We start from the raw sequence: 12,528 nt of genomic DNA, 5'->3' as shown, positions 1-12,528 counted from the left end.
TTGAACTTCTTTCCTTCAAGGACATTTTATTATAAACAAAATTTTATGGTTTAGATTTTCATATTAGATCAGTTGTCATTTTGAATATGGCAAGATTACTATTACTCCTTCAGAAGGAGCCACTGGGGCAGGCTCCACCTCTTTCTTTTAGTTTCTCACTTATATCAACAGGGCTTATATCCTATCTGGACCACTCCACATAGACCAGGGGAGGTCTGTGAACTGATAGACGCAGTCCCTGGGGCCCTCAACACAGTCTGGAAAGTGGCATTAGGGTAAAATAATGACAGCAGGATATCTTACCTATTATCTGAAAGCCAATATTGTCTACCGAAATAGGAAGTTTAATTCTTACCTCCTCTTTGCCTTACAATTAGCAGACAGAGTTGAAGATCTAGAACCTCCTTAGTCCAACTGATGAATTAGTAATTACCTGTCTACCAATTCTATGTGAATCTACTGTAAAATCTCTGCCTGAGAGTGGCAGTTAAGAACAGGGCCAACAGCCTGCAAACTGCCTTTGCCTGGTAAGTTTCTGACCCCAACCATTTCAGTGCCACTGCCACACCAGGAGGCCAAGGTCTGGACGTGTGGCCCATGGTGCCATCTGCTGAGTTCCTCTGACTCCACCAACCTCCATGACATCTCCACACATGAAGTCCAGTCCCGTCCCCCTACCCTCCCGGCAGCTCGTTCATCAGCTGTCCCTAATCGTTTTGTCATGCAGCTCCTGCGCTGGCTCAACCTAAGGCAGGCCGTAATCTCACTTCAGACACAAAACCTAGGTCACATCATGAAAACACAAGCAGTATCAGAGGCCAATAGAGCAAATCCCCACTCAAATCCAGTAGTCTCCCAGAAAGGTTTCCCAGTGAGAACTACGTGAACCCAGGACACCAAATATAACTCAACTCAATCAACTTAAGGAGGATGGCAGTAAATGCCTGAATGATGTCCAAGAAAGCACTAATGGAGACAATTCAGTATCTGAAATATTAATTCAGTGAAGAGCTATAAATACTGAAGAACTCAAGCTGAAAGTAAGATGGAATCGAAAAGCTCAAGGTGTGTAAGTGTAACAGACCGGGTAGAAAGTAGAATACCAAGGTCTGAGGATAGAGTAGAGGAATTAGACCACACATGCAAAGAACACCAATCAATCAATCAACCAATCAGTCAGTCAATCAATCAATCAACCAGTCAACCAACCAATCAGTCAGTCAATCAATCAACCAGTCAACCAGTCAACCAACCAGTCAGTCAGTCAACCAACCAGTCAGTCAGTCAATCAGTCAGTCAGTCAGTCAGTCAGTCAGTCAGTCAGTCAATCAAAGCATACAGAAGGAACAAGGAAGAACTGTGAGACACCATGAACAGACCAGATCTTTGAAATGATAGGAACAAAGGAACAAGGATCCCTGGTCATGGTATGAACTACATCTTCAACAAGATCATAGAAGAATACTTCTTTTTAAGGAAAGACATGCTCATACAGGTACAAGGAGCACAGAGAACACCACACAGGTAAGACCAGAGAAGACACTCCCAGGACACTCTGTAGTTAAAGCACTAAATACACAGATCAAAGAACAGGTACTGAAAGCACCATGAGAAAAATCCCAAGTCACTTACAAAGGAAGGCCCACCAGCATAACAACTGATTTCTCAATGGAAACTTTGAAAACCAGAAGGGTCTGGAGCAATGCACTGGCGCTTGGCCTCCTGCTGGCCTAGGCTGCTGTCTCCAGCAGAAGGAGGAAAGAACAGTATAAAAGAACCCATGTACACTACCCGGCCTACAGAGATTTCTGGAAGCAATGCTTTGGACTAAAGAGAGGAGGCGGCACAGCTGAGACTAAAAAGAAAGCAAATGAAGCTGTTAATCACTGAAACAGTGTATGAATAAGAATACAGAAACAAAGACACAGCCAACACACACCTTCTAATAATAATTTTAAATAGTAATAGTTTAAACTCTCTAATCAAAAGACACAGGCTAGTCAAATGGATGAAGAATCAAATCCTGTTGTCTACAAGACCCAGGCTCCGATCTTTAAGAACAGGCAGAAACTGAGAGTGAAAGGTTGGAAAACGTATTCCAGAACAGAACCAGAAGGAACACTTCCAAACTTCTACAAAGTGCTATCACTCTAATACCAAAACAGTAAAGACACAACGGAAAGAAAACCACAGGCCCATATCCCTCAGGAACATGCATGTAAAATCCTCAGTCAAGTTCTTGCAAACAGAATATGGGCAGACAACAAAAAGGCCATCTACCAAGACCAAGTTGGCTTCATCCCTGTGATGCAAGAACGGCTCAACATATGTCAATGCATGTAATAAATCATGTAGTAATCAAATACATGGACTTCAGAGACAAAATCACATGATCATACCAACAGACGCAGAAAGGACCTCTGACAAAATCCATCACAATTTCACGCTAAAGAGTGCAGCACTGGAGGGCAGATACCTCAGGTGACAAAGGCTTCTTACGGCGAAACCACAGCCAACATTATCCTCAACAGTGAACACTCAAAGCAACGCCATCAGCACCATGATTGAGACAGGCTATGCACTATCCTGACTCCTTACAACAGAGGGCTTAAAGCGCTAACCAGGACAGTAGCCCAAGAAGGAAATCAAAGGCATACAAATAGGAAAAGTTGGGGCAGGAGAGATGACTTAGTGGTTAAGAGCACTGACTGTTCTTCCAAAGGACCCAGGTTCAATTCCCAGCACCCACATGTCAACAAATAGGAAAAGTCAAATGATCCCTATCTGCAGATGACAAACTTAAGATATCCCAGAAGTTCCACCAGAAGATGTCTAGATTGAATCCACCATCTTGCCCATGGTGGGTCAAATGCTCTACCTCTTCTACATTCCCAGACTTGCATCTCCAAAATGCTTAATCCTACCAAAGAAGCTTATCAAGATTAAGGTTAATACAAAGCACATGTGGGACACAAAATGCTACACACTTTGCCTAATTTTTTTTGAACCTTTTCTAACAAGTAAAGGCTCACACTACTAAATGCCACCAGGAAGTACTACTAGACTCAGTTGACCAGGAAGAGAAACAAACTTACCCAGGAAAGAAAAAAGGGACAGTGGTGGGGAGGGAGGCAGGAGGAGAAGCTCCAGGGAGGAGGGGCGCCAGAGAGGCCAACAGTAGGGCCAGGCACTAGGAAAAAGAAATGGGGAAAATGGAGGAGTGAAACTTGAGAGACGCTGGAGGGCAACAGAAGGACAGGCAGGGAAGAGGGACAAAAGCCACTAAGGATGTTTGAAAAGCCATAAGGAATCGTATCATTTTTTGTCTACTTAACAGTATGTACGCATGTGTATATAACACAGTTAAGTTGTTCATGCTACTTGGAATTACCTGACCACTCCGAGATCCACAGATTATATAACAAAAACCTCATTGCCAGGCACGGAATCCTCCTTTCCAGTTGTTGGTCAGGGGAGTCTAAGAGACCCCCTAAACAACACAGGATTTGCCATATCTTGGTTACCTCCCCCAAACTGAAGGTTACATTCTATTGTTGAAGACACCACACACTTTGGACCTAGGACTCACAGAGTGGGAACTGACCTGGAAGCCTCCCCCGTGAAGACTAACCCTCCGTGTCTGAGGTGTGTAAGGTGCCAACGGAGGAAAGCAGTCAATAGTCCTGCCCAGCTGTAGTACCCGCACACTGTGACCATGACTAGAATGGCATGAGAGCCCTAAAGGTGCAAAAGTGGGCGGAACCTACGGTAACCGGTCCATTGGACATAGGTCTTGCTCAACAATAGGAAATTCACGCCTGGTGTTGTTCCGTTGTTTGTTTTTACTTTTTAAACAATTTATTTATTTCGATTGCATGTACACGGGTGCTTTGCCTACATGTATGTCTGTATGAGGGCGCCAGATCCCCTGGAACTGGACTTACAGATGGTTAGGAGCTGCCACATAGTCTGGGAACTGAACCAGGTCCTCTGGAAAAGCAGCCAGTGCCCCTAACTGCTGAGCCATCTCTCCAGCCCTCCAGCCCCGTATTGTAAACCTAGCCCAGTTCCCAGACGTTGTGAGGTCGTGGACCCTAGAGGAGAACCCACTCATTCCATTCCTCTCAATCAGTATAATCCCTAACTGCATTCTAAATAATTATTCTTGTACCCATAGATGAGTTGCTCTTATCCCCCATGTAAAAACAAAACCAAACCTTCTTTGCAGCAGATGGAGACCATTACAGAAAGCCACAACTGCTCAAAATACAGAGAACAGGTGACCACTGGTACCCAGCCTCGATACATCTACAACTCAACTCTTACGTCGGAGGCTCAGAGGCCATCTCACAAGAGGGGCGCAGAAAGAAGAGCCGAAGGACCAGGATGTCTGCTTTGAGACGGTAGGTCAGAGAGGCTGAACTCATGAATATGGTTGCCTAATCACGACCTGAAACATGCTACCAGCTGACACACCAGCATGGACAGGACGCTCACGAGGCTCTAACCCTGAAAAGAGCTACAGGAAATCAACAGTTGCCAAGAGAGGGAGAATCCATCATCTCCAGAGATGTGCTCCCTGATAGGTTGTCTAATCCCAACAGAAATGAACTCAGTGGTGGGGGGTGTGTGTAACAATAATAATTAAAAAAATAAGAGGAGGGGCTGGGGATTTAGCTCAGTGGTAGAGCGTTTGCCTAGGAAGCGCAAGGCCCTGGGTTCGGTCCCCAGCTCCGAAAAAAAGAAAAAAAAAAATAAGAGGCCATGAATTTTAGGAGGTTGAAGGGAGAAGAGGAGATAAATTATGTAATTATAGTATTCACATATTAAATTCTCAAAAAAATAAATAAATAAAAAAGACACAAGAGTGTCTGGGTCTTCCTGGAGCTTCTCTATCTAAAAAATAAATACTGCTATTGAACTGTAAGAGACGCATCACGTGTAAGAGGGCAAAACTGCCTGACCTATACCAGGCTATAAACATTAACTGGCAGAGATGACGTGACTATTGTTGGCCCCGATAATTAACACGTTCTAATAGAGAATTGCATTAGTGGAGTTCTATTGCTGTGATAAAACACAATGACCAAGAGTCGCTTGAAGAGGAAAGGATTTATTGGCTTACACACCCTGTCTCACGGTCCACCAACCGAAGTCAAGGCAGGAACTAGAGCACAGCAGGAAGCTGGAGACAGGAACTAGAGCAGAAGCCATGGGGGAGTGCTGCTTGCTCTGTTCTCTTGCAGCTGTTCCCCAGGACAACCTGCACAGGCACTGCCCAGTGGCCTGGGCCCATCCACAGCAACCATCAATTAAGAACGTTCCCAACAGGCCAGACCATCTTATGGAGGCACGTTCTCAACGGAGGTTCCCTGTTCTCAGAGGACCTTAGCTTGTTTCAAGTTGACCACAAACAAACAAGTAATAACCACCAAGCAAAACTAACCAACCAACTAGGACAGTGTGTGTCTGAAAAGGATTACATCATTCATTCCAAAGCTTTAGTGCACGCCTGTAATTCCAAGTAAAGATGGAGGGTTATATCCAGTGATACATGGGATGTAGGCTAGCCTGGGCTACAGAAGATCCTGTGGCATAAGAAGACAAACAATAAAAATCCCAAGGGTACTTTTTATATGGTGTTCTGCTTGTAAACATCTCACCCCCGAGGGAAACAAGTTTGTAAAATCCTAATTACGAGGGTGTCCTATAACACTGGCAACAGGTTTTCATGTGCATGTGTGCTCATGTCTTAAAATGGCCTCAGCTTTTCTTAAAAAGCATGTTAGACACAGATCTGTTAGCACAGATCATGCTGCTGCTGAGAATGGGATGCTTGGAAATGACACTACAAAAACAAAACAAAAAAATAAAAACAATTACGGACCCAGTCTTCAACCACAGTTTTGAAATGAGCTAAAGGAGAGCAATGGAAAAGGTCAAGCCAAACACAGCGAGATACTGTGAAAAGGACTAAATTACCTATGCTCAAATCCAGGCCCTATAACTTATTAGGTGTGTGACCTTGGGGACCTCTATTTTCCCAGCTGCCGTGTGGGGATGACAGCACTGCCTGTCCCACAGCTACCAAGAGGTCTAACCTGCAGCAGCACAAGGACTGGCATATAACAAACTGCCAGCATCTATTACTGTTGTGACGGTGGTGGTAAATGCCATCATTAAAAGAAGAGACAATGCCGTCAAGAGGCCATCGGTCACTTCTGCTCTGACATGCTCTTTCAAAGGGTGATCCGTAGTTACGATGTGCTCACTGGCATAAACAGGATGCTCATTTCTAATAGTCCAGCATAAACAGGAGCCTCCTGATCTCCAGAGTCCAAGGAGGTTCACGAAAGAGGTGTCCAGGTCTATAGGACAAGATGTGCTTGCTCTGCCCCTAAGGTTCATTTAAATACCACTGGGAATAACAGGGAAAGACAGAGGCCAGAAGACTGAGCTGAGGGCCCTCTTAAACTCGAAACAAGTGGAGAGTTCCCTTTTCTCTGCTTCACTCTCCAGGCGGCTTGGTGCTAAATTATCTTTGTTTTTCTTAGTGATTAAAAAAAAGCTGTATATGCTCAGCACACGGTTACTATCAGCTTACTACAGCACTGTTTCGTACCCCAGAGGAGTCAGAATACATTTTAGCATTTCCATAACTACCGACTTAGGACCAGCCACATGCCCCTTTCCCCAGTGGACGTATCCAATTTTCACCATCTTGAGAAACCAGCAGTTTCATGTAATAAACTGCATATCTGTGCACTCCTGCATCAAGTGGGATTAAAGTTAATTTAAGGATGAGGGAGCCAGATGATTTAGGGATTCTGAAGTTGGCATAGGTTAACAAGTTGAGGCTGATTTCACCGATGAGGGAAACAAGATAGACATAGAATATTATATAGGCATGGACATTCTCAGCTTCTGTGTACTGTCTAATCAGGCTGCAGACCAGAAATGTGTACACACACACACACACACACACACACACACACACACACACACACACACACACACGAGAGCCACTGTTGGAGGTCAGAACAGCACAGAATAGCAGAGCTACAATTTGCAGTAAAAGAAAAAAGAGGCCAGAGACAGAAGAAGGCAGGGATGAGATCAACAGGTAAGGAAGGCTCCCAGGTTCCAGCTCACCTTTCACCAGCCAAGTGGACGTGGCAGCTGAAACTGAGGCTTTTGCGTTGCCCACCCCTAAGCCCTGCAATACTGCCTGGGTCGCTAGGGAGCCGGAGAGGCTGGAAGCAAAGGCCTAGAGAGAAAAGAAGTGGAGTGAGGGTGGGTTGCAAGAGCAAGGAGCCTACTGAGCTATACCAGCTCTCACTGGCTCTGTGGGACCCGGAAGACTGTCAGAACTCTGCAGTGCACCCTGCCTTTCAATGTGCAAATGCAGATTGCAGGGGCCTGTTCCCTTGGTCCCCAGTCATACGCCCTCCAACCCCCATGGCAATAGGCCAGCCGGACCTGCACGGAATCCCACAGCTGGTACGGCAGGTAATCCGGACTGACGCTATCTGGGAAGCCCTGAGGCAGCAGCACTGATCTGAGGCCCGAAAGAGCGGTCAGTGCTGCCCAGGGCCCCCTGCCTCCACCCTCATGCTGCCCGGGTTTCGTTATCGAGGCCCGGGAGAACCAGCCCCAGCGCTGAGCCCCGTCCCACTGCAGGCTCCCATCGGCGGCAGCGCTGCAGCTGCGTGGGGCTCCGGAGCCGAATTGCTCCGTGCATAGTGGCGCCCGCAGGCTCGCAGTGTCAGCCATCCCCGCGAAGCTCAGCGAGTCCGTCCAACGCGGCAAAAAGCTAGACAAACTACGTACATTTCCTGTTTGGCTACGGTGGCCGCAGAGGGGCAATAATATTTTACTATCCTGGAAATGAGATTACTGTGTCCCCTGCCTTCCTGGGACACAACCCAGGACTGCACCTGGCCTATCTATAGTTCTTTGGACTCGAGGAGCAATATAGGGATTCTGAATTCCAATAATCAGAAGGGGGAAAGATGACTTCTTGGGAAAATAGTTTTGATCGAAACTCCACTCAGATCTCAAACTTTTAGTTGTGTAACTGAAGAGTATCCCTTTCCGGGGTCGCAGTGGCTGTTTTGACTGTGAGGCCAAGGACAATACGGTTTTTGAAAAATTTCAAGTTAGCTTGTGACTTAATGTGCTTCATTATGGCATTCTCATGCATATTTTGTTCCTGTTGTTCCTCTTTACCACCTGCCTCTCCCTGTTCTCTTGCTTGACTCCTACTATGTAGACATCCACTCACCCAGCCCACCCAATCCCCCTCTCCTCCACGCTGCCACATGTCTATCTTCCTACTCTCCTAAAGATCCCTTCTTCTCTTCTCGCAGTCACATTTCTAACATCATGACCTATACCCTCCACCAACCTCCATACACAAACACACATAAAATTCCAATTCTAGGACTTGAATATGAGAGAAAACACGGGACATTTGTTCTTCTGAAACAGTCTTTTCCTGCAAATGTTATGGTTTCGTTCGTTTTTCTTTAGGGTTGAATAAAATGTCACTGTAATTCCACATTTTGTGACCCATTTGTCTCCTGACGGAGATCCAGACTAATTCTGTTTCTTAGCTGTTCTGAATACTGCAGCAGTAGACACACGTGCACAGGTATTTCTGTGGTAGGACATGGAGTCCTTTGGTAGTAGAACTGTAATCATATGGTAGTTCTAATTTTTTCTTTTGATTTTTCGGAGCAGCCACAGCAGTTCACATTCTCTCCAGCAGCATAAATCGTTCTATGCCAACGTTTGTTGTTATTTTGTTACTGGGGAAACCGAGGTTCCCATGGGAACTTCTTAGGCTCTTTAATAAAGGGATTTTAGAGGCTTACTAGTTAAATGCTCCCAATTCTTCCAAGACATCAGTGGCGGGGTCCCAGCACTCATGTCTGGTAGTTCAAACCTCCTGTAACTCCAACTTCCGGGGATCAGACACCCTCTTTCTGGCCTCTTCAGGCAAACACATGGATGTGTACCCTACACACACACACACACACACACACACACACACACACACACTAAATTTTTTTAATAAAAGAATTTAGAAAAGGAATAAACAGGAATCTTGAAGACAGTTATTAGTTTAAGAGGGAAACGGTACAGGTTGGGTGGAAATCCTGGCAATTACCAGGAGGAGAGAAGGAGGAAATCACGCCTTTTAAATTAGGCACAGGATGGAAGTAGACAGCCTGTTAAGGAAGGGTAAATGCTCTACCAAGAATGGAAGTGGGCTAGAACGAAGGAAGGAGCCTAAACCCATCCAGTCAATCACTGTGTGGTTGTTCAGAGGTCACATAATGACCTCTCCAAATACGTAACACAAATGGCCCCCTGACATCCGTTCCCACCCTTTGAGAACATGGCCCCCACAATGGTCTTTCTGGCCACTGCTCACTCTCATCCCCTGTCACTGTGCACTAAACTCTATTGTCTACACTACACCGTGTGTGTCTCACCTGAATTCATTTGCTAGAGAACACAAGGGCGGGAGCACTGAAGGGAAACCAGGACGAGATGCAGTAAGGAGATCATCTTTGCCTTCATTGTGTCTCTGTGTCCTTGGCCACCTTAATCCTTGGTTCAGACCATCTCTGCCCAACTCTGCACGCAGATATATTAATTATTTAAAAAAAAACTTTCGGCTAGAACAAGGTTGATTTGACTTAACCTTGCTTAGCTCTCTTCCCTTCCAAGGCCAAAGACATCAAAACTAAGAGGAACTAAACCAAATAGGGCCACTGGAATGAACAGGAAAACACCAGTCTTTAGGAGGTTGTTTTTAAAATGTCTTCAGCTGTCAGCTCCTTCTTGTTTGTGTCTCTGCCCTCCTCTTTTTAGAGCCTTTCCTAGCACCTGCCAGTTTTTGTTGGCATTGGCCTCTTTGTTTCCTTGGCTTTCTGGCTTTCCAAGCAAGCTCTTTTCTTTACCCCAGTACTGGTCCCCAAGTGGTTGGCCTTTTCAAGTAGTAAGGAGACAGCTTGGTTCCCTAACACCCTGAGAAGTACTTCTCTGCCCTTCAGCTCTCCCCAAATTAGGATGTTATCTCAACGGTGTCAGAAGACCGCATAAGCAAGGGGAGGTTCTTGAGTTTCATCTCCTGGGAGAGCTCTGTGGAGTTAGAGTCCACACCAGAGGGTCTCTCTCCCTTTAAGCTTACCCCCTTTTTCTTTGGCCCCATTCTACTTCCCATCAAGTTTAAGGAACTGGCCCTAAGGTAGAAATTTACCAAAAGCACCTTCTTTTTTCTTTAAATTAGAAATGAAACATGGCTGTTCCTTAGCCTGGAATTCTTGACCGCATTCTTGGCACTCTGCCCCTACCCCATTTGATTCCAGTTAACAGCTCCATTCTGTAAACTTCCTGATTCCGGAGGACGGCTGGCCCCATCACAAACGTTGACTAGGAGTCCCCTTCCAACCCAAGCCACACAGAGTCTGTCTAAGGCTGAGATAAACTAGCACTTTTCTGAAAATTTGTATTTCCAGGAAGAATGTAAAATTCCAAGCCAGTTTCTGTGAATGAATTCACCCAGGAAACTTACTTGAAGTATAGGTTTGTAATTGTGAGATCTCGGTAAAGTTAATTGTTTCTCTGGCATTCAGTTTTCTATCTGATAAATGGAAACAATACTACTATACCAGAGAGAGTTCAGGTGAGAGCTAAACAGATCTTACATGTAGCAGCCTAAGTCAGATTTGGCAAATGATAGATACTATTGTTATGATAATACTGTTTTTATATATTTATTTATGTGTGTTGAAAACACACACACACACACACACACACACACACACACAGAGAGAGAGAGAGAGAGAGAGAGAGAGAGAGAGAGAGAGAGATGCATACACACCATGGTGTACATATGGATGTCAAAGGATAACATATGTGGGTCCTAGAAATTGAATTCAGGTCATCAATGTTGTCAGCAATTACCACTGAGCCATCCTTCCAGCCTAACATATAACTATTTTATTTGCGCATTATTTGGAGACAGTGGCAAGTATTCAAGATTCCATTGCCCCACTGAAGCGATTATGAATGTATCCTCCACCTTCTGAAAGGATGTTTTTATAATGATAAATACTTAATACACTCTTGGAGAAGTGTCTGGCATACAAGAATACATGGATCGTAAACTTCTTTTATGAGAACAAGACCTTATTTGGATACAGCCTGGGACTGGCCTTTGACTTGAGTCTCCTTCCTTTGCCTCCTTAATGTGAGCTCGTAACCTGGCTTCTAAACTGTTATTAATATAGCAGCCATGGATTGGAGAAACAACGCCATTACATTTTGTACAGTGCAAAATTGCCTAATGTTTGCTTTTTTTTTTTTTTTTTTTTTTGAATTTTGAGACTGGTTATAGGGTTGTCAGAGAAACAGCAAGCACTTTCCTGGTTTGTTTCTTACATTTTCTGTCTTCATTTATCTATTTTTCCCCCATGGTTCTCTCTATCTTTCTAACTCCAGGGAAGCCTCACCACCCACCTTCTCCACCCTGGGAGGACATATCTCACTCCCTCAGGACCTCAAGGCAGGGCGTTGCCTTCTTAAGCTAACTCCTGACTCTGCCTCCATCTAGCTTAGTGCAGAGGACACACAAACCCTGAAGAGTGTGTGAAGCAGGCTCAGCACCGTCGGACTTGAAGGTGAGCCCGAGTTGGTGAAAGTGTAACTTCAGAGCAGGGCAGGACTTGAAAGGTTTAGGGAAAGGGGTGCCCTCTTGGATATGAGGGATGTCTAACAGGGACGATGGGGGTGCTGAAAGAGGGGAGGGTGTTCAGGAGTGAGGGAAAAGGATAACGCTCACCTTTCTTTCCCTGGCAGATGGCCCCTTTTCAGAGCAATAAGGATCTGATCTCTACAGGAATAAAGGAGTTTAATGTTCTGCTGGATCAGCAGGTAAGCCTGTGCACTTTATTTCAAGGACAGAGATGGAGAGTATGTGTTGGGAGGGCAGAGAAGGCTCATTTGAAACCGTAAGGGCAATGGCGGCATTGATCCAAGAAATGGGGAATGCAAATCCATATCAAAGAGGATGTGAGCATCCAGGAGACCATCCTGGATCTGTGTCTCTGAGTGCATCCTCTCTTGCCGACTCTCTCCCTTCTCCCCTCCCCTCCCCCAGGTCTTTGATGATCCTCTCATGCCTGAAGAAGACATGAAAACTGTGGTTAACGACTGGGTGAACCTGTACATCAACTATTACAAGAAGCACGTGCTTGGGGAGCAGCGGGAGCAAGACGGAGCTCTGAAAGAGCTTCAGCAAGAGCTGAGTACTTTGGGCAGCCAGTTTCTAGCCAAATACAGGATCATTCTGAAGTCCAAAGAGACCCCTAGCAGTAAACCGCCTTCCTCATAGCCTAAAGGCTCAGGGCACCCGTCATGCCTTAGAACCCCAAACTCTTGGCTCTGTGTTATGTCTTCAGACCATTCTCCCATGATGTCGTTGTATTTTGACATGCCAATAAAGACTGATACTAA

At 45.3% G+C, this 12,528-nt stretch overlaps 2 protein-coding genes across 2 annotated transcripts in view; one reads left to right on the top strand and one right to left on the bottom strand.

The window, feature by feature from the left end:
- The window catches only part of Rusf1 (RUS family member 1), a 27,992-nt gene extending 20,172 nt beyond the window's left edge, over nucleotides 1-7,820 (bottom strand). The window contains exons 1-2 of the mRNA XM_032892498.1: nucleotides 7,480-7,820; nucleotides 7,153-7,267 (exon numbers count right to left, since the gene is read on the bottom strand). Of these exons, the coding sequence (XP_032748389.1) occupies nucleotides 7,153-7,267; nucleotides 7,480-7,773 (409 nt within the window). The 5' untranslated portion in view covers nucleotides 7,774-7,820. The remainder of the gene's footprint in view (nucleotides 1-7,152; nucleotides 7,268-7,479) is intronic.
- On the top strand, nucleotides 7,022-12,528 carry Ahsp (alpha hemoglobin stabilizing protein). Its single transcript, XM_032892499.1, has 3 exons — nucleotides 7,022-7,123; nucleotides 11,872-11,946; nucleotides 12,173-12,528. The coding sequence occupies exons 2-3, from the start codon at nucleotides 11,872-11,874 to the stop codon at nucleotides 12,404-12,406; spliced, it is 309 nt and encodes a 102-aa protein (XP_032748390.1). The 5' UTR covers nucleotides 7,022-7,123; the 3' UTR covers nucleotides 12,407-12,528.

This window comes from Rattus rattus, chromosome 2 (genome assembly GCF_011064425.1).
Source record: "Rattus rattus isolate New Zealand chromosome 2, Rrattus_CSIRO_v1, whole genome shotgun sequence".
In the NCBI taxonomy this organism is placed as follows: Eukaryota; Metazoa; Chordata; class Mammalia; order Rodentia; family Muridae; genus Rattus; species Rattus rattus.
This window is presented reverse-complemented; position numbering and strand designations above follow the sequence as displayed.